The 23,199-nt window shown below is 40.5% G+C and overlaps 1 protein-coding gene across 1 annotated transcript in view; it reads right to left on the bottom strand.

The window, feature by feature from the left end:
- Positions 1 to 1,035: 1,035 nt before the first annotated feature.
- PCBD1 (pterin-4 alpha-carbinolamine dehydratase 1) overlaps positions 1,036 to 23,199 on the bottom strand; it is a 38,903-nt gene continuing 16,739 nt past the window's right edge. Inside the window, exons 2-4 of the mRNA XM_060768848.2 lie at positions 7,583 to 7,714; positions 4,210 to 4,290; positions 1,036 to 1,496 (exon numbers count right to left, since the gene is read on the bottom strand). Of these exons, the coding sequence (XP_060624831.1) occupies positions 1,398 to 1,496; positions 4,210 to 4,290; positions 7,583 to 7,714 (312 nt within the window). The 3' untranslated portion in view covers positions 1,036 to 1,397. The remainder of the gene's footprint in view (positions 1,497 to 4,209; positions 4,291 to 7,582; positions 7,715 to 23,199) is intronic.

The following is a 23,199-nucleotide window of genomic DNA, read 5'->3' as shown; positions in this document are numbered from 1 at the left end:
TTTCAAGTGTTACACATATAAATCCTGAGTAATTCAACAAATATTAAAGACATTATGCTAATTTACACTGGTGTAGATTACAGTATCCCCACCTTCCCTCCCTCTCCCTCCCTCCCTCCTCAACCACATTATATTTCTACTAATCTTGCAGATCCAGCCACTTGTAGAGTCTTTGTATTTTTTTCTTTGATGTGATCGTTGGCTCCTCCATTTTTCACCCAGTTGAAGTAGACCTTCCATCTATTTATAATGATCTTTTCTTTATCCATTCTTGGTGCTTGGTTAGTCATAATTCCCGTAATATCTAACAACACTTGGTCATAGATATAATCATTCCAATTACTTAACGTCCATTTCGATTTGTCTTTCCATCCTCTAGAAATCACCGCGTGGGCTGCTCTTATTATTACCTTAAATAACTTCTGGCAATTACTTATTATACTAGGATGATCCAACACTCCCCGAAGTAGCAAATCATTATTAATTTGAATTTTTATCTGGAATATCTCCTGAATTTTTCCTTGTATCATTTGCCAGAATTTTTTTATTTCAGAACACTCCCACCACATGTGTGAGTAAGTACCTTTTTCTTTATTACAAATGCCAACTCTTCGAATTCTTTCCTTTTAACATATAAGCCAATTGTTCAGGGGTTCTATACCATCTTAATATCATCTTTTTCCCAATTCATTATATTTTTCTGTTTTTATTTTATTTATATTGTTTACTAATAGCAAAAATATTTTTATACCTAAGCTAAATTTACCAAATGAAAAAAGTTTGGAGGAATAGACTTACATATAAAAGGATGTGGATTCAATTCTTATATTGAAATTACAATTTGAGGTCTGGAATGTGTTCAGAAGCCATTCTTTCATTGTAAGTGCATCCAAGTATTGTATTCAAAGTTCAGAAAAACAAAACAAAACAAAAAAGAGTTGACAAACTCAAAGTGTCTTGTAACAGCAGTATTCTGCTTTATGGTGGTTGATAGCTAAAATATTAAAAACCCAATAACAAAACCAACAAACAGTATTTATAAACCACTTTCCTTTATATTACACAAATCATCTTTATTATAATTAACTCCAGCACAGATTGGCCTCTCACTGTAATACTGCATGGACAGAGACTTGCAAGAATACTAATACTGAATATTGCAAAGCTATAACTTCCTAGAAGAGCGTTGAAGACAAGGTAATGAAGTTGCAGAGCACTGGTTTCCCACACTGGCACGTGGAATCATCATACGATACATTAAGACGTCAGATGTACTTAAAAGTGGGTTTTCTGAATATGATGTGATCGGTATTATATGCTGTCTTTGGTTGGAACAATGCACTTCTCCACTTGGACACTCACTGCTTCTGCTGCCAGAAAAAGCTTATGGGTGGCATCTAGGCCAATGTGTTTGCAACTTGTTCTATGAAACTGGCCAAGTTGATGTCCCGCTCCGATAAGCCTCCACATTCATGTGTGCTTAAGGTTATGTGAACCTGAAATAAAAAAGTATCATAATTAGTGCAGGTTTCATAACTTAAAATGTTTGTATGAATTCAGTATGCAGTCAAGGCTGCAGATACTGGGCACGTGCGATCGATGAAAAAAAAATAGTTCAACAATCATTACAAAACTGGAGGGTGTTGGCACTTCGTTTCTAAAGTATAGCGTGTGAAAGATTCGTTACCATAACAAGAGTAATGAAATTTCATTACAGTAATTGCGCATGTGCATAATTAAATTACTACTATTATTATTTATTAACTTTATTTATACCCCGCTAACATCTCCCGAAGGACTCGATGCGGCTAAAAAGGCCAAGGCCGCCAACAAAACAACAGCATACAAATACAACAGTAAAACTCATAAAGCAAATAATAAAACATCAAGCAAACAATAAAACACTAAAAACAATGACACCATGACGCATTTAAAACCTAAGGCCGGGCCAAATGTAATGGACAAATTTAAAAAGTGCTGGACATGACAGGTGAAATGTAGAGGTTTTTGGAGGTAGGTGCAATGTGCAGACAATCCTAAATCTCTAACAAAGTGCAATTGGGACATGATGCTAGGAGTTTCCTATTCTGGAAAGGCACACTGGAACAGCCAGGTCTTCACGCTCTTCCTAAAGACTGCCAAAGTTGGGGCTTGTCTGATGTCCTTGGGGAGACAGTTCCAGAGTCGGGGGCCACCACAGAGAAGGCCCTGTCCCTCATCCCCACCAAACACACTTGCGACGCAGGTGGGATCATGAGCAGAGCCTCTCCAGATGATCTAAGGGATCGTGTGGGTTCATATATGGAGTTGCGGTCACGCAGGTAGGCGGGTCCCAAACCGTTTGGGGCTTTGTAGGTAAGCACCTGCACCTTGAATTGGGACCGGAAGATGAATGGCAGCCAATGGAGCTCCTTAAACAGGAGGGTTGACCTCTCTCTGTAAGGAGCACCAGTTAACAACCTGGCCGCCGAATGTTGGACCAGTTGGAATTTCCGAGCCGTTTTCAAGGGCAGCCCCACATAGAGCGCATTACAGTAGTCCAATCTAGAGGTGACCAAGGTATGGACCACCCCGGCCAGATCAGCCTTTACGAGGTACGGTCGCAGTTGGCGCATGAGTCTCAATTGTGCAAAAGCCCTCCCGGCCACCGCTGACGCCTGAGCCTCAAGCGTAAGTGATGAATCCTGGAGGACACCCAAACTGCGAACCTGTGACTTCAGGGAGAGTGTAACCCCGTCCAGCACAGGTTGCCACCCTATACCCCGATCCGGTTTACGATCAACCAGGAGGACCTCTGTCTTGTCAGGATTAATCTTCAGCTTGTTCATCCTCATCCAGATAGCCACAGCGGCCAGGCACTCATCCAGCACCCGAGAGGCCTCCTTGGAGTTAGGTGGAAAGGAGTAGTAGAGTTGTGTGTCATCTGCATAGAGATGGCACCCAACTCCAAAACTCCGGATGACCTCTCCTAGCAGTTTCATGTAGATGTTAAAAAAGCATGGGAGACAGAAAGGAGCCTTGCGGGACCCCACAGGGGTCTGACCAGGCGTCTCCCAGCTTCACCATCTGGGATCGACCCTCCAGGAACGACCGGAGCCACGACAGGACCGTGCCCCCGAGACCCATCCCAGAAGGATACCATGATCGTGCCAATCTGTAACCCGCCTTGAGTCGGCATATGGTTGAGAAAGGCAGGCTATAAATGTCGTAAATAAATAAATAAATCTTTATAAATAAAAATGTAATGTTCATTTGTGGGATTAACATAACTCATAAACCATTGGACAAATTGACACCAAATTTGGACACAAGACACCTATCAGGCCAACAAGTGACCACCACTCATAAAACACTGAAAAACACAGCAGAAGAGACTTAAAAAACAAAAAAAACCCCTAAAAATACCTTACAAGGCATGCGCAAAACCATATATTTATTTATTTATTATTTATATCATTTCTACCCCACCCATATCAGCCCAAAGGCGACTCAGGGCGGCAAACAATCGGCACAATTCGATGCCATATATAAAATACATACATCAATAAAAATAAAACATCACATTACACTATATCTAAAAACATCCAACCAGTGAACAATACAAATTTTAAAACTATGTCGTCATATTCAGTCCTCATCCGTTCTGTCGTCTTAGTTGTTTGCATATATATATGCAAACACACATATGCACACACAAAACACATATACACAGACTGGGCCACAGCAACGCGTGGCAGGGGGTGGCTAGTAAATAATAATTGGGGAAACTTCAGGGGCTCCTTTTCCTCGTTTTTACAGCTATTGACGTGAAACTTGCTAAAATGGTAGTGAACACATTTACCACTGTTAGCCGACCAATTTTCAGAACGTTTCACTTATCCATGGATTTTGGGGAAATTTTCAAAGTTTTTATAAACTTTTTTTTTAAAAAAGACTTCAACAGCTATATACAATGCACAAGAGATATAATATCATAGATTTGAAAGGGACCCCAAAAAGGACAATGATATGTTGCATGTTTGAGAGTAGGCAAACCAGACAATCTCCACATCAACACTGATATAGAAACAAGAAGAAATACTTTTTACCCATAAGCATAAAGGAATTACATATATTAGAAACCATTACTTTATTTTCCAGATCACCAGACTGGGCAAAGGACAGCTAGTATAAGCATAAAAATACATTTTGAGCCACCTCTTCCCTTACCTTGTTGTAGACATTAAACCATTCAGGGTGGTGGTCCAGCTTTTCTGCCTGTAGAGCTACTCTGGTCATGAAGCCAAAGGCCTGATCATGAAATACAAGAGAGATTTTAGGAAAACATACCACAGCAATCTGAAAAGTAGACACCTTTTACAACCATGCGCCCCATCTGATCTATAGTGAAAACCCCCACAGACCATCCTGTAATCCGTATACAATATATATCTGATGAAGCAGACTTAAGCTTGTGAAAGCTTATCCTATCAATGTCTTTCTCCCCTTTAGTCTCAGAGGTGCTACCAGATCCCTTTGGTGTATACATTACAGTTATTCATACATTCACACATTCAATTTGGTATTTATTTTATTTATCGTGTCATCAGCAACCATACCATTGTATTACATTTCTAACAGAACAAAACAAACAAACAAAAAACCACAAATTTTGCAAACTTGGTAGTTGATTAAATGTCCTTTGACCAGTATCTGGCCACTTGGAGTGCCTCTGGTGTTGCCGCAAGAAGGTCCTCCATTGAGCATGTAGCAGGGCTCAGGTTGCATTGCAGCAGGTTGTCTGTGGTTTGCTCTTCTCTGCACTAGCATGTCGTGGATTCAGCTTTGTAGCCCCATTTCTTGAGGTTGGCTCTGCATCTTGTGGTGCCAGAGCGCAGTCTGTTCAGTGCCTTCCAAGTCGCCCAGTCTTCTGTGTGCCCAGGAGGGAGTCTCTCATCTGGTATCACCCACGGATTGAGGTGTTGGGTTTGAGCCTGCCACTTTTGGACTCTCGCTTGCTGAGGTGTTCCAGCGAGTGTCTCTGTAGATCTAAGAAAACTATTTCTTGATTTAAGTCATTGACGTGCTGGCTGATACCCAAACAAGGGATGAGCTGGAGATGTCACTGCCTTGGTCCTTTCCCTATTGGCTGCTACTTCCCGGCGGATGTCAGGTGGTGCAATACCAGCTAAGCAGTGTAATTTCTCCAGTAGTGTAGGGCGCAGACACCCCGTGACAATGCGGCATGTCTCATTAAGAGCCACATCCACTGCTTTAGTGTGGTGAAATGTGTTCCACACTGGGCATGCATACTCAGCAGCAGAGTAGCATAGCACAAGGGCAGATGTCTTCACTGTGTCTGGTTGTGATCCCCAGGTTGTGCCAGTCAACTTTCGTATGATATTGTTTCTAGCGCCCACTTTTTGCTTGATGTTTAGGCAGTGCTTCTTGTAGGTCAGAGAACGGTCCAGAGTGACTCCCAGGTATTTGGGTGCGCTGCAATGCTCCAGTGGGATTCCTTCCCAGGTAATCCTCAGAGAAATTTGGTATTTCTTCACAAACATTTGGTTTCCAGTAATGTTTGTGAAGAAACACCAAACAGAATGGGTTTACTGTACACCAGGGTGGGCAATTTGGAGCTTAGATGGGGTGGACTACAATTCCCATCTCCCGCCATCCATTATGCTGGCTAGGCCAGATGAAAATTGCATTCAAGAGGGCAGCATGTTCCCCATGCTTGCTATAGCCCAAAACATATTCAGGCAGTATGATGAGTTCAAGATTTTCATATAATGTTGGCTCTGGAAAGGTATTCCAGCGCTGGCATTCAGAGATACACCAGTTCTGCTACACTGTAAGGACAATGAAGCACACCTTCCAATCATGTCCCAAAGGCTGCCTCTCAAACTGCAGCTTCCGTCCTATATCTTGTGATCAGGATCACTGAATTTCTCTATCTGAGCTGATCATCATCTTGACCATGGCCAAATATCCCCTTCCTTCTGCCAATGTAGATGCACCACGACCAAGATGATCAAACTGAGACTACATATTGTAGAACGCTTTCATGGCCAGAATCACTGGGTTGTTGTACTGTAGGCTTTTCGGGCTGTATGGCCAGGTTCTAGAACAGTGGTTCTCAACCTTCTTCATGCCGCGACCCCTTAATACAGTTCCTCATGTTGTGGAACATTATTTTTGTAATGCAAATATCTGATTGGCTAAATGTATTTTCATTCACTGGACCAAATTTGGCACAAACACCCGATGCATCCAAATTTGAATACTGGTGGGGTTGGGGTGGGATTGTCATTTGGGAGTTGTAGTTGATGGGATTTATAGTTCACTACAATCAAGGAGCATTCTGAGCTCCACCAAGGATGGAAATGAACCAAATTTGGCACACAGAACTCCCATGACCAACAGAAAATACTGGAAGGGTTTGGTGGACATTGACCTTTAGTTTTGGAGTTGTAGTTCACCTACATCCAGAGAGCACTGTGGACTCAAACAATGATGGATCTGGACTTAACTTGGCACGAATGCTCAATATGCCCAAATGTGAACACTGGAAATGTTTGGGGGAAATAGACCTAACCATCTGGGAGTTATGATTGCTGGGATGTATAGTTCACCTAGGGTCAAAGAGCATCTTGAACCAAACCAACAATAGAATTGGGCCAAACTTCCCACACAGAACTCCCATGACCAACAGAAAATAATGGAAGGGTTTGGTGGACATTGACCTTGAGTTTTGGAGTTGTAGTTCACCTACATCCAGAGCGCTCTGTGGATTCAAACAATGATGGATCTGGACCTAACTTGGCATGAATGCTCAATATGCCCAAATGTGAACACTGGAGGAGTTTGGGGGAAATAGACTTTACCATCTGGGAGTTATGGTTGCTGGGATGTATAGCTCACCTAGAGTCAAAGAGCATCTTGAACCCAACCAACAATAGAATTGGGCCAAACTTCCCACAAAGAACCCCCATGACCAACAGAAAATACTGTGTTTTCTGATGGTCTTTGGTAACCCCTCTGACACCTCCTCACAATCCCCCCCCCCCCCGGGGGTCCCGACCCCCAGGTTGAGAAACGCTATTCTAGAAGCATTCTCTCCTGATGTTTTGCCTGAATCTAAGGCAGGCATCAGACATGAGGTCTGAGGATGCCTGCCATTGATGCAGGCAAAACATCAAGAGAGAATGCTTCTAGAACATGGCCAAACAGCCCACTAAACTGAGACTGTTGTACTTTGGTCATATCATGAAAATACTTACTAGAAAATACAATAAAACTTGGTAAGTTAAAAGGCAGTAGAAAAAGAGGAAGAATGCAACCTAATTGATGGGACTCAATCAAGGAAGCCACAATCCTGTATTTGCAAAGCCTAAGCAGGGGTATTGGGGATAGAGTGACTTGGAGGTCTCCCATTTATGGGGTAAAGTCAAATGACTTGATGGAAGTTGACAACCACCACCAAAAGTCACAAATTGATGAATAGGGAATGGTATTTTGTGTGGTCCAAGTGCCACCTGCCTTGGCTTTGTTGGACTGAAAATGAAGACAGATGATAAGACTGATTGAGTAGTTTTTGTACCCGATTGAAGTCCTTGAAATGGAACTCCTTGCAAATGGCATCTCTACCCTCCACCTCATTCCATCCGACCGCTCGGAGAGTTGGCAGCAACTGTTCCCTCTCTTCACCACTTAGTCTGTGGGCTTTTCCTGCCTACGAAAAGAGAGAAAGCCAGAAACATTCACAACAGTTCTGAGATTAAATCTTAATTTCTCCAGCTTCAAAGAATGTATACTTTCCACATGGATCCAGAGGAACATCTCCAGTATTGTAGTTGAAGTCATACTTGCATGTACATTAGGTAATGACAAGGAGCATCCACAGACAGAAGTAATCTATATAAATAAAAATGTAATGTTCGTTTGTGGGATTAACAGAACTCAAAAACCACTGGGCCAATTGACACCAAATTTGGACACAAGACACCTAACAACGCAATGTATGTCCTTCACTAAAAAAATGATTATGTCATTTGGGAGTTGTAGTTGCTGGGATTTATAGTTCACCTACAATAAAAGAGCATTCTGAACCCCACCAACGATGGAATTGAACCAAACTTGGCACACAGTTCTCCCATGACCAACGGAAAATACTGAAAGGGTTTGGTGGGCAGTGTCCTTTGGTTCCTGAACCCCACCAACGATAGAATTGCACCAAACCTCCCACACAGAACCCCCATGTTGGCCACAGTAACACGTGGCAGGGGACGGCTAGTCTATATAAATAAAAATGTAATGCTCGTTTGTGGGATTAACATAACTCAAAAACCACTGGGCCAATTGACACCAAATTTGGACACAAGACACCTATCAGGCCAACAAGTGACCAGAAGAATGGACTTTAAACCCCCCAAAATAAACCATACATACATACATACTCACATGCACACATACATACACACACATATGCAAGCACACACAAATATACACACATACACACACACACATATAACAACAACAACAACAACAACAACAACAACAATAAACTTTATACCTCGCCATCATCTCCCCAAAGGACTTGGAGTGGCTTACATGAGGCCAAGCCCAGCGATACATTACAGTGATACATATACACCTATATACATATACACATACATACACACATAAATACACATATATGCATATATTATTATTATTATTATTAAACTTTATTTGTACCCCGCTAGCATCTCCCGGAGGATTCGATGCGGCTTACAACAGGCCGAGGCCGCAACAATACAACACAAGCACACACATATACACAATATACATATACACATATAAACACAAATATACATATACACATGCACACATACAGACACACACATATATATGCAAGCACACACAAATTTACACATACAGTATATACACACATACATATACACCTACATACACACATACATATACACATATATGCATATACACAAGCACACACATATACACAATATACATATACACATATAAACACAGAAATATACATATACACACATACAGACAGACAGACACACATATATATGCAAGCACACACAAATATACACATACAGTATATACACACATACATATACACCTACACACATATACATAAACACATACATACACACATATATGCATACACACAAGCACACACATATACACAATATATACACATATAAACACAAATACACAAATATATACACACGTATGCACACATAAATACACACACACATATATACACACACTCATATATACACATATACAATATATACACACACATAAACACACATATATATAACACAAAACACATATACACAGACTGGGCCATAGCAACGCATGGCAGGGGATGGCTAGTATACTATACTGAAGACAGCTTATTCCATATATATGAATATTGGTCTCCTGGATTCCCCATACAATACTCAAACTACATCAAGCCAGCTTGCCAATGTAATATACAGCTCTCATTCTTCTGAGAATAGACATGCTCAAATATTATAAAAACATGGTTATAGGGCTTATACAGGGTTATAGGGAGCCCCCAGTGGCGCAGTGAGTTAAACTGCTGAGCTGCTAAATTTGTTGAATCCGGGGAACAGCGTGAGCTTCAGCTCTAAGCCCCAGCTTCTGCTAACCTAGTAGTTCGAAAACATGCAAATGTGAGTAGATCAACAGGTACTGCTTTGGTGGGAAGGTAACGGTGCTCCATGCAGTCATACCTGCCACATGACCTTGGAGGTGTCTATGGTCAATGTTTGAGTCCACAGTGCTCTCTGGATGTAGGTGAACTACAACTCCAAAACTCAAGGTTAGTGCCCACCAAACCCTTCTAGTATTTTCAGTTGGTCATGGGAGTTCTGTGTGCCAAGTTTGGTTCAATTCCATCCTTGATGGAGTTCAGAATGCTTTTTGATTGTAAGTGAACTATAAATCCCAGCAACTACAACTCCCAAATAACAAAATCATAATTTTTTGAGTGATGGTTACTCCTTGTGTTGTGAGATGTTTTGTTGCCAAATTTGGTGTGATTTTGTTCAATTTGTTTTGTTTTTAAGGTACTCATTATGACCAGAGCATTTTGGTCAGAGATTATTATTATTATTATTATTATTATTATTATTATTATTATTATTATTATTATTTGTTCCCGCTTATCTTCATATCTTATTTGGACTTATCTACTTTCTTAGAGCATATATTTTTACCTTACTGTTTTTAATTATCTTCAATAAAAAAGGATTGTTTTCCTACTCAATGTATGGTGTTTTAAAGTCAGAGGGTTATTCCTGTTCTGGAGTGCAACAGATACAAGCTGGAATTTCTTGTCTTTGCAGAAATGATTAGGGGGGACCTTGATTCATTATTAACCAGCTTATGGTTTGGTTAATGGTTAAGGACTATTGAATGCCTTTGTTGTCTCTGGATACAGGGAGGATCCAAGGGGAACAAATCAAAGCATGCCAGCGGTTCCTCTTGTCACTGTGCATTACACAAGTACTTCTGGATGCAATCATCATAAATGAGCTCGCACCCCAAATTTATTTATTATTATTATTTATTTAAAGCACTTATATTTATTTATTTATTTATTTCACAGTTTTCTATACCGAGCTTCTCAACCTCATTGAGGGACTCAGCCCGGTTTCCAGCCATAAAAACATATACACTCATTAAAATATCATATATCACAATTACAAAAACAACTTTAAAAACACTAAATATAAAACTACAGTGGTCAGTCGTCCTATTAAGATGGATCTACATCAACTTCCATCCAGGGTCCTATGGTGTTGTCTCATTCATCGAAGGCCTGACTCCACAGCCACGTCTTCACCCGTTTCCTAAATGTTAGGATGGATGGGGTGGTTCTGGCCTCCAGAGGGAGAGAGTTCCAGAGTCGCGGGGCCACCAACGAGAAGGCCCTGTCCCTCGTCCCCACCAGGCGTGCTTGCAAGGCCGGTGGGACCGAGAGCAGGGCCTCTCCAGATGATCTTAATAATCTTGATGGTTCGTAGGGGAGAATACATTCGGAGAGGTAAACAGGGCCGGAGTCGTTTAGGGCTTTATAGGTCAACACCAGCACTTTGAATTGTGCTCGGAAGCTAGATAGATACGTTTTATTGATTGGCCTATTGGCCATATCAAAACATTTAACACATAACACAATTAACACATAGTCATACATAGTCATACATACAACATACAACCCTCGGTATAAAAGGAGTTAAAATAAACAAGCTGTCAACAAGATCTCGTTCAGATCAAATGTCTGCGTCACCTCCACAGTTTACCCCAATTGATTCTAAATGTGCAATTCTCAGCTGTGTTGCTTTGAATAGAAAAAGGGCTGTTTTGTGTGTTATTTTAGGGTTCTGTCCGGCCAACAAAAATGAGGTTTTTTTTTTTTTTTTTTTTTTTTAAATGAATTTTATTAAATTTCCAACAAAGAAGTAATAAAAAAAAAAAGAAAAAATACAACGAAAGAGTGAGAACAATAAATTTTTCCAGAAAGTTCGGAAGAAAAAGAGAAAGAAAGAAAAAAAAAAAAAAAAAAAAAAAAAAAAAAAGGAAAAAGAAAGAGAAAAAAAAAAAAAAACCCACATACAAACAATAAAGACCTATCCTACTAGATAAAATTTGACTTCCATTTCACACTTCGGTTTTTTGAACATTCTTTCACTAGTAATATTCCCTATTCCTCTTGTACTCTTATTCTTTTATCATACTCGTCAAAGAGGGACCAATCTGTCCTCTTTATCAACTTGCCAGTATTCTTTTTCAAATAATAAGTTAAAGTGTCCATGTCTCTTATTTCTCTTAATTTCTCCAACCATGTGTCAATCCCTGGAATTTTTTCCTGTTTCCAAACACTAGCAAAAGTAATTCTTGCCGCAGTTGTCATGTATGTAAACAGCCTATCTTCATTATCACTTAATTGTAACTCATGGTCCGTGAAGCCTAATAAATAGTATTCGGGTTTCTTTTTGTAAAATTTCTTCAGAATTCTTTGAGATTCCGCATGGATTTGAGACCAATATTTTGTGGTTTCCTTACAGGTCCACCACATATGATAGAAAGAGCCTATTTGTTGGCATCCCTTCCAACACTTGTTTGACGTATTACTATACATATGGGCCAATTTTTCAGGTGTAATATACCATCTGTGGAACATCTTTATCCAGTTTTCTTTCAAGTCTATTGCATATGTATATTTCAATTTCCTGTTCCACATTTGTTCCCACTCTTTAAAAAGAATTGGTCTCCTTATATTTTCGGCCCACTTGATCATACAATCTTTTACTTGTTCCGTTTCTGTAGCCCATGATAATAGTTTTCGGTATAAAGCAGTTATTATTTTCTTTTTCATATTCAATATTTTGTCCCAGAAAGTTTCCTCGAGTTCAAAACCTATTTTTTTATCTTGTTTATAAAAGTCTTTCAGTTGAAGATAATGTAGCCAAGTAAGGCTTTTATATTTTTGTTTTATTTGTTCAAATGACTTGATCTCATCAGACCCTTTAATCAATATATCTCTATAGGTGGGCCATTCTCTCCATCCTAATAGTCTTCTTTGATGAGCTTCTGTTGAGGATACCCATAGAGGTGTCTTTTTATAAAAGTAATCTTTATATTTCTGCCAGACACGCAGTAACGATGATCTAACAAAATGGTTGCCAAAATTCTTTTCTTTAGATTCTCTCTCATACCATACGTATGCATGCCATCCGACTCGCAAGTCAAAGCCCTCTAAATTTAAGCATTGTTCCTTATCTAGAGTCATCCATTCCTTAATCCAAAGAAGAGCACATGCATCATGATAAATTTTTAGGTCTGGGAAATCCAAGCCTCCTCTTGTCTTGCTATCTATCAAATTAAAATATTTTATTCTAGGCTTTTTCCCGGCCCACACAAATTTTAGTAGTTCCTTATTCCACTTTTTAAAAAGAGTTTGTCCTCTAACAATCGGGATATTCTGAAATAGAAATAGTAGTCTTGGCAAAATATTCATTTTAATCAAAGAAATTCTCCCCAAAAGGGAGAGCTTTAGAAATCTCCATTTTTCTAAGTCTTTTTGGATCTTAGTCCAAGTCATTTCGTAATTATTCTTTAACAGTTGGCTGTTTTTTGCTGTGATCCAGATTCCCAGATATTTCGTCTTCTTTACTATCTCCAAACCTGTGCTCTCATAGATTTTTAACTGTTTCTCCTCCTTTACATTCTTTGTTATAATTTTTGATTTTCCTTTATTCAACTTAAAGCCTGCGACCTTTCCATATTCATTAAGTTTTCTCAACCAATATTGGACATTCTTTACTGGGTCTTCCACAATACCCAACAGATCGTCCGCAAAAGCTCTTATTTTAAACTCGTGTTTTCCAACTCTAGCCCCCTTTATATTATCATCCTCTTTGATTTCTCTCATCAATGGCTCCAAGGCCATTATAAAAATAAGTGGAGAGAGGGGGCATCCTTGTCTAGTTCCTTTGGTTATAGGAAATTCTTCCGTCAGTTGACCATTGATCCTTAGCTTCCCTTTTTGTGAGCTGTATATTGCGTTGATTGCATTATTGAAATTTATTCCCATGTCCAATTCTTGAATCAATAGTTTAAGGAAGTCCCAGTTTAAATTATCAAAAGCTTTTTCGGCATCAATAAACAATAGAGCAAGCTCCTTTTGATGATTAGATTCGTAGTACTCCAATAGGTCTATAACTGTACGAACATTATCTTTCATTGACCTCATCGGGAGGAATCCTGATTGCTCCTCTCCAATCCAATCCTTCAAAAATTCTTTAAGTCTTGTTGCTAGGATATTTGCAAAAATCTTATAATCAACATTTAACAAGGAGATAGGTCTATAATTTTTAATCTCAGTTTCCAACGTCCCCTCTTTATGTATCAAAACAACTTCCGCCTCGTTCCATGTGTCTGGGATTTTTTGAAATAGCAATACCTCATTTAAAACCTTTCTCAGTAAAGGTATTAATGGTTGTTTAAAAGTCTTGTAAAAGCCAGCTGAAAATCCATCTGGTCCTGGTGCCTTGTCAGCATCCATTTTGCTTATTGCCTGCTCTATCTCTTCCACCGTAATTTCTCTATTCAGCTTCTCCCTAATTTCGTCTGAAACCTTTTGAAATTTTCTTTCACCTATATATTTCGTAATCTCTTCTTTATCAATATTTTCCTTTGCATAGAGTTGTTCATAAAATTTCTTAAACTCCTCAATTATTTCTGTATCTTTAGTTAACACCTTGTCTCTAATTTTAATTCTTGTTATATGTCTAGATTGTTTCTTCTTCCTAACTTGTCTTGCGAGCCACTTTCCGCTTCTGTTAGCATTCTCAAATGTTTGTTGTTTCAAAAATTTCAGTTGTCTAGCCTGATATTCCAGATCTAGCTCATCTCTTTCTTGTCTTAACCTTTTTAGTTCCTTAATCAGACTTTTCTTATCCGGTTTTCTCTTCAATTCGTTTTCCTTTAGTTCTATTTTTTTCATTAAATCTCTCCTCTTTCTGTTTCTCTCTTTGTTTCTCCTTGCCCCCTGTCGGATCAAATGACCTCTAATTACTGCTTTCAGTGCATCCCACACAATTTGCGGCTTCGTTTCCTCTATGTTGTTAAAATTTAAATATTCCAAAATGTATTTCTTAAAGGTTTCTCTGTCCTCCTGCTTTTTAACTGAATTCTCATCAAATCTCCATTTCCCCCGTTGTTTCTTATGGTTTATTATTACTTCTAATGGGCAATGATCAGATAAGTCTCTTGGGAGTATATTTATTTGTGACATCTTAGTAGATAATTGTCGTGTAGCCCATGCCATGTCAATTCTTGACCAAGTCTGGTGTCTAAATGAGTAGAAGGTATAATCACGTTTTTCTTGATTTCTACTTCTCCAAACATCTTCTATATCGAATTCATTTTGAAGGTCGAAAAATTTTTGGGGTAGCCTAGAGTTACCCCCTTTCCTTTTCTTTAGACTTTTATCCATTTGATTGTTCAGTACTCCATTGAAGTCCCCAATTAACATAAGTTCATCAAAATCCGTTTCCTTAAGTCTGGAATTCAGGTATTCTGCGAAATTGGCCTTTGAATCATTTGGTGCATAAATGTTACAGATCAAAATTTTCACATTTCCCATTGTTATTTTAACTGCTAAACATCTTCCCTCTAAATCTTTAAATGCCAATTCTGATGGTATGTTTTCTTTTACATATGTCACCACACCCCTTTTTTTCTTTTCATAAGATGAATAATATGTTTGTCCTAATTTCTTATTTGTTAAATAGGCCACATGTTTATGAGAGATATGGGTTTCCTGTAGCGTAATGATGTCATAATTTAATCTTCTTAATTTATCAAATACCTTTTTGCGTTTCTGGGGAGAATTCAGACCATTGATATTATTTGAAAAAATTTTTATTTGTGATTCTTCCATTTTAGTCATTTTTATTCAAGTCCAATCCTAGGTCACCAATATCCAATTGCGCTAAACCAATGGCCATTTCATCAGAGCCACAGGCCCCTTCGCTTAAATCCTGAAGGGGTGTTTTCCGACCTTCGTAATTTTTAGTAGGGGAGCCATAACTTTTTGGAGAGAGATGTCTAGCTTTCTTGGGTTGATTACCTTGGCTAGGGGTTATGTCTTTTCTTTCTCCTTTTCTGTCTCTTGGTAAATCTTCATCTTCTTGATCTGTCATCAGATTTTCATAAAATTTCTTCGCTTTCTGTTCTGAAGTAAGCCAAAATCTTTCTTCCTTGTACGTCACCATCACCCCTTCTCCTCTCTCCCATCTAAACCTGATTCCACGTTTCTTTAATTCGTCTGTTAGGAAGTAGTACTTCCTTCTTCTGTTTAATGTCGCTTGGGGGAATTCTTTAAGTACTGCAATTTTCGTTTCTTTGTAAAAGATTGGATCTTTATTACTCCTATACAGAACGTCATCTCTTGTTGTTCGTCTTGTAAACTGTACAATCACATCTCTCGATGTCTTATTCCTCCTAGCGTAGAGAGATGAAATTCTGTAGATCTGGTCCACTTCCTGTTCGACCTCGTCCTCTTCACAGCTCAAATTCCTTGCCAACAGTTCTATCATTATTTTCCTAATGTCCTCATTCTTTTCTTCTATAATATTTCGAAAGCGTAATTGGTAGTCCATTTGTCTCTGAAGAGTTTTTTCCTGTTCTAGTTCTAGTTTCTCATTTTGCTTTTCCAAACCTTTTATCTTCTTCAATATCTGGGATTGGACTTCTTCATTCTTCTCCTTACTACTCTTCAATTCTTTCACCTCCCCATAGAGGTGAGTAATATCCTTTTTCATTTGTGCATATTCCTCTTTCATCTCTGTCTTCAATTTCTTAAATTCCTCTGTCATAGCTTTATAATTTGCTTCTTGTTTTTTGAAATGTTCTTCTTGCTTATCTGTCATGTCTTTCTTTAAGGCTTTTATTTCTTTCAGTATATTCTCCATTTTTGGATTAATGTCTAGTGATCCTCGTCTGGCGTAAGTACGTATGTCTCTTTCTTTCTCTGTGTTCCCTTTAGCTGTCATCTGTCAATTATCTTCCAAGTTGTCAGGCATCCAGATATTCAATATGTCCCAATAATCAATACCTTAATCAATACCTTACAGTTAACTTCATAAATTCATAAAACTGATCTTACCAAATAGTTAATTCATAAGTCCAACTTAACATAGGGTCACTTCATAACTCATAGGGGGGTGTGGATATGTAAATATATAAATTTATACTATCATTATCATTAATGTTAATTAAAAAAAAAATATTTTTAAGGAAAGAAAAAAAAAGAATCAATTTATATTTTGAAAGAGAGATTAAAAAATTTCTCTAATTAATAGATTACTCAATAAGGCTCACTTAATAAATTTGGATATAATATATAAAGTCAATCAATTCATTTATTCTAGTCTCAAATTAAATGTAATGGATTAAGTCTATTATTTTATATTTAAAATAGTCCTCTCAACTGAAATATTATAATTCTTCTTCTCCGTATTAAGTTCTTGCAATCTCAAAATCTACCACCAGATGTCACCCTCGGTCAGTCTGTTCTCTCCCAAAATTTCGTCTGCTTCTCCTCCTCGCTCTCTTCTATTTATTCGTCTGCTTCTCTTCCTGGTTGCGTCTACTTCTCGTCCTCGTTCCTCACTTGGATCGTCTGCTTCTCCTCCTCGCTCCTCACTTGGATCGTCTGCTTCTCTTCCTCGCTCCACACTTGATTCGTCTTCTTCTCGTCCCCGCTTTAAGTTTATTTGTCCGATTCGTGCCTTTCTTGCCTCTCTGCAGCGTCTTTTCTCTATGACCTTTGGAGCTTCTTCAGTTTCCTGTTTCTTATTTCCGTTCTTCCACTTCCGCCCTTCTGTAGATCACTTTGGAACACTTCCGCCCTTAGGCTACGGTCTCCACGTCCTCTCTGCGTCCCACAATCACCTCCTTCTCTAACCTCACTTCCTCTCCCTGGTCTTCAGAGATTGTTTATAGAGAAGGGCAGCTTGTAGACCAAACAATATGGCTCCAAGGTCAAGTGAGAAAACTTTATTTCTTTTTTGATTTTCGTCTCTTAATTATTTCTTCTGTAGTACTTTTAATTTTCCTGACAGTCCTTTAGCTTACATTAAGCTATTTGTGCTGCTTGGCTGTTCCTCCCTTTTTTTTTTTTTTTTTTTTGCTTTCTTATTTTCGTTATCTTCCCACCTCCCAGGTCTCGCAGTTCTCCACCCGCCCTCGTATATCTTCTTCTTCCTTCAATTACAGCCCCTTTCCTTCCCGCTTCAACGGCGGGAGGGGGGGGAATAAGTCTCTTTTTGTTCCTCTCTTACTCGCTTCTCTTTGTATAGTTTCTTCGCTCCAAAATCCACAATATAGAAGTTAAGGATTTCTCCTAGTTACCTTGCGTGAAATCTTCTTAAGGGGATTTCACCCCTCCCGTAGGTTTCTTGTATTCTTTTCTTGTATAGAAATGGGATGGATGCGGTTAGGCGAGCCGATAGCCACGGCTCGCTCCCTGCGGGGCGGATGTCCTTCCCGATATGGTGTGGACCCTCTTGACCCCCCCCTCCTTGAGGGAAGGGAGATCGTCGGGGTCTACACACCAAATTCGGGTTCACAACACCCCAGCGCTCGATCCGGCATAGGGTGCGGGGTGTCTCGCACCCCTAAAACCGCCCCCACGCAGGTCCGTCACCAAGAGCTCCCTCTTAGCGCGGCTGTCCCGCCGCCATTACCCACCGGAAGTCCCCCAACAAAAATGAGGTTTTAATATATGGGTCCCAGTGTGTTTTTTTGAATAATGTATGGTCCAAGGCAATGGTCTCTCTCTTAAACCTTCCGTGCTTGTCCATTGTATCCAGCTGTTCAAAACGAGCTCTGGTAAATACCCTCCTAAGGTGTTTAGGCATTTCTGTTTTTAGATATCGAGCTGTTTGTAAAGTATGTTTAAAGCGGCCTAACCATTTCAGTGAGCCGGTTTTACTGAGGGTAGCGATGTCTTTTTGGCCTTCTATATCCAATACTCGTTGAGCAACTATTTTTGGGTCTAACTCTTCTAAGAGATTCGGATACCGAGTCGGAAGTTAATTGGCAGCCAGTGGAGCTGGCGTAACAGCGGAGTGGTGTGCACCCTGTACCCAGCCCCCGTTAGTAATCTGGCTGCCGCGCGTTGGACTTGCTGCAGCTTCCGGGCAGTCTTCAAAGGCAACCCCACGTGGAGAGCGTTGCAGTAGTCTTAGCGGGATGTAACCAAAGCGTGTACTACCGTGGCGAAGTCAGCCCTCCCAAGGTACGGACGCAGCTAGCGCACAAGTTTTAATTGTGCGAATGCTCCCCTGACCACCGCTATGACCTGGGGTTCCAGGCTCAGCTATGAATCCAGGAGAACTCCCAGACTGCGTACCTGAGCTTTCAGGGGGAGTGTGACCCCGTCCAGCACAGGCTGTAACCCCGTACCCTGTTCGGTCTTACGACTGACCAGGAGTACCTCTGTCTTGTCTGGATTTAGTTTCAATCTGTTGTCCCTCATCCATTCCACCCTTCTCACCCCGAAGGGGACTCAGGGTGGAATGGATGAGCGACAACAGATTGAAACTAAATCCAGACAAGACAGAGGTACTCCATATAAGACAAGACAGAGTACAACATATAAACAGCAAACATTCAATGCCGAAATTTCATCTTGTGGTGTCCTTGAATGGTAAATGTGGGCATTATTCCATGTGACTGCTGGGGAGAGAAAACTTGGCCTTCAAACTCATGTTTAAAGGGCAGTTTGGCTTATGGAAGGAAGCACAGCTAATAAGAGGCACACAGAATCCATTTAGCAGTTTCCAACCAGTTCCTCTGTATGTTCTTTGATAAAGCCAATCAATTACATATTCATGGGTGTCCCACCCACTGGTTTTCTGCCTCCTGCTGATTACACTGCGGTCTGACAGCTTAGATCTCAAATCCTGCATTAATTGTTTTTGCTCTCTGGGTCTGTAATGCGTCTATTCTACAATCTCCAATTAGTAGCACCGTGATTATACTGATGAGATTGTTGTTTGTTCCAGAAGGCTTCCATGATGTTGTCAATTTCCTTTCATTGCGAACTGTTGGGCCTGTACCTGCCTTACAAATTGTCCTTTTGTCCACTGATTCACAATTTATTTATTTATTTATTTATTTATTTATTTCGAGGTTTTATATACCGACCCTCTCACCTTCAAAGAGGGATTCGGACCGGTTCACAACATGTGTTAACATACAAAAATATACAATAACAACACAATGCAATCATTACACGATTAAAATATAAGCATCATAAACATTAAAACATTATCATCACAGTTATAAGAGCCAAATCGTCCACACAATCGCAATCCCAACTACCGTTCATCATCCTCCTTTCATGTGGGCAAAGAATTAAATCAATTGTCAAATGCCACGTTCCACAACCAGGTCTTTGTTAATTTCCTGAATGTCATGAGGGAGGGGGCAGTTCTGATCTCTAATGGGAGGGAGTTCCAAAGCCGGGGAGCCACCATCGAGAAGGCCCTGTCCCTCGTCCCCACCAGCCGTGACTGTGCAGGTGGTGGAACCGAGAGCAGGGCCCCTCCAGACGATCTTAATGGTCTTGATGGTTCATAGGGGAGAATACGTTCGGAGAGGTAAACAGGGACGGAGTCGTTTAGGGCTTTATAGGTTAACACCAGCACTTTGAATTGTGCTCGGAAGCTAATCGGCAGGCAGTGGAGCCCGAGTAACAGCGGAGTGGTGTGCTCCCTGTACCCAGCACCAGTTAGTAGTCTGGCTACCGCACGTTGTAATTGCAGTCTTCAGACGTAGAGAGCGTTGCAGTAATCTAAACAGGATGTAACCAAAGTGTGTACTACCGTGGCCAAGTCAGCCTTCCCAAGGTACGGACGCAGCTGGCGCACAAGTTTTAGTTGTGCGAAAGCTCCCCTGACCACCGCCGAAACCTGGGGTTCCAGGCTCAGCGATGAGTCTAGGAGAACTCCCAGACTGCGTACCTGTGCTTTTAGGGGGAGTGTGACCCCGTTCAGCACAGGCTGTAACCCCGTACCTTGTTCGGTCTTACGACTGACCAGGAGTACCTCTGTCTTGTCTGGATTTAGTTTCAATCTGTTGTCCCTCATCCAGTCTGTGACAGCGGCCAAGCACCGGTTCAGGACCTGAATAGCCTCCTTAGTAGCAGGTGGAAAAGAGTGATAGAGTTGGACATCATCTGCATACAGATGACACTGCACCCCAAAACTCTGGATGATCTCTCCCAATGGCTTCATGTATATGTTGAATAACATAGGCATGAAGCCGTTGGGAGAGATCATCCGGAGTTGTTCTTTTCTAAAGCTGATGGATCTTGCTATAAAACATTGGAAGTGCTTTGCTGGTGGGACATGTTTTTTCCCATTAAGAACCCAACTATGTTTTACAGGCACACATTGTAGCACAGTCATTCTTAAGCTACCAGTATGATATTTGTACCCATTGGTTACAACTGTTTCCTTTTTTCTCCTGGAAAGTCTCTGCAGATTCATGGATTTCTAGTAGCACAGGTGTATCAGGCCTGCCTTACTTGCATATTAGGCTTGGGCGGTTTCGTTCGTTAATTTCGTAATTCGTTATTAATTCGTATCTAAATTAGCTTACGATCCAATATTGAGCCATGCAGGAATAGTGTGAGGAGTAAATTAGATTCGAAACAATTTTTTCAATTTATTCCGTTATTGTTTCGGAATTATTTCGTAATTATTTTGTAATTATTTCGTAATTATTTTCGCATGCCTGGTGCAAGTTTTATAGTTGTTGTTTGTTTTATCACACCAACAGTCAACAACAGAGGGAGAGGGAAGCTTCAGAAGTTCCCCCTGTCCCATTTGGAGGTTTTTTTAGCATATTGCGCAATCGCGTCCGCCATTAACGAATCGATTCGTAATTATACGAAATTTTGTATATTTCGAAATTTTTAAAAGGAAAATTTCGGAATTCTTTTAAAAAAAAACGAAACGCGATGGACCCCTAAAAACGAAACGAGTTTAGAAACAAATTTTTCCGTTGTTGTTGTTCATTCGTTCAGTCGTCTCCGACTCTTCGTGACCTCACGGACCAGCCCACGCCAGAGCTCCCTGTCGGCCGTCACCACCCCCAGCTCCTTCAAGGTCAGTCCAGTCACTTCAAGGATGCCATCCATCCATCTTGTCCTTGGTCGGCCCCTCTTCTTTTTGCCTTTCACTTACCCCAGCATAATTGTCTTCTCTAGGCTTTGCTGTCTCCTCATGATGTGGCCAAAGTACTTTAACTTTGTCTCTAGTATCCTTCCCTCCAATGAGCAGTCGGGCTTGATTTCCTGGAGGATGGACTGGTTGGATCTTCTCGCAGTCCAAGGCACTCTCCGTTGTTACCCAAGCCTATTGCATATATTTTATATTTTATATCACAGTGTCAATAAATCAATAGTCCTCCCATGGTCCTCTTACTTCTAGACTTGTTTACTGTAATGCACTCTACATGGGGCTGCCCTTGAAAACGGCTCGGAAATTCCAGATGGTCCAACGGGCAGCAGCCAGGTTGTTAACCAGGGCTCCTTACAGGGAGTGTAACCCTCCTGTTTAAGGAGCTCCACTGGCTGCCATTCATTTTCCGGACCCAATTCAAGGTGCAGGTTCTCACCTACAAAACCCTGAACGCCTACCTTCGTGACCGCATCTCTGTATACGAACCCACACAATCTCTTTGATCATCTGGAGAGGCCCTGCTCACGCTCCCACCTGCATCGCAAGTGCAATTGGTAGAGACGAGAGAGAGGGCCTTTTTGATGGTGGCCCCTCAACTCTGGAACTCACTTCCTAAGGGCATCAGGCTTGCCTCAACTCTGGCAGTCTTTAGGAGGAGCTTGAAGATGTGGTTGTTCCAGTTTGCCTTCCCAAAATAATGATCCCATAGCACTTTGTCCTCCAAAGAACTTGATATTGTTTTAGGTCTGCTTGTATGTTTCCACAAACCGCCCCATCACTTTTTTCGCCCATGTCCAGCATTATTTTTAATTTTAATTACATTTGGCCTACCCATAGATTTTAAAGTGTGTTGTCCTATTTGATAATGCTTATGTTATTGTTTTACTGTTTTTTGTTGTTTAAAATTGCTTGTATTGTTGTTGTTATTGCTTGTATTGTTGTATTTTGGGCTCGGCCTCATGTAAGTCGCACTGAGTCTCCTGGGGAGATGGTAGTGGGGTATAAATAAAGTGTTGTTATATTATTATTATTATTATTATTATTATTATTATTATTATTACCTTTAAAGCCCTAAATGGGTTAAGTCCAGACTATTTGACAAACCACAACTCCCTCTACAGACCAACTTGGACACTGCGGTCATTGGAGGAGGTCCTCCTCTCAGTTCCACTCCCGTCCCAAGCGCGGCTAGTGGGAACGAGAGAAAGGGCCTTCTCCATGGCTGCCTCCCACCTCTGGAACTCCCTTCCTAAGGAGTTAAAGAGGTCCCACTCCCTCCCCGCTTTCAAAAAACAGCTGAAGACATATCTTTGCTCACTGGCTTACGAGGAGGAGGAATAGTAGTTGGTAATACTACTATTATACCTCTGATTAATAGTTGCCATCCATATCCATGCCCTGTTCATCCCACCAGCTCAATAGATATCTTGAGCAA

The sequence above is a fragment of the Anolis sagrei genome, chromosome 3 (genome assembly GCF_037176765.1).
Source record: "Anolis sagrei isolate rAnoSag1 chromosome 3, rAnoSag1.mat, whole genome shotgun sequence".
NCBI lineage: Eukaryota > Metazoa > Chordata > Lepidosauria > Squamata > Dactyloidae > Anolis > Anolis sagrei.
The sequence above is the reverse complement of the archived record's forward strand: the minus strand, read 5'-3'. Positions and strand labels throughout refer to the sequence as shown.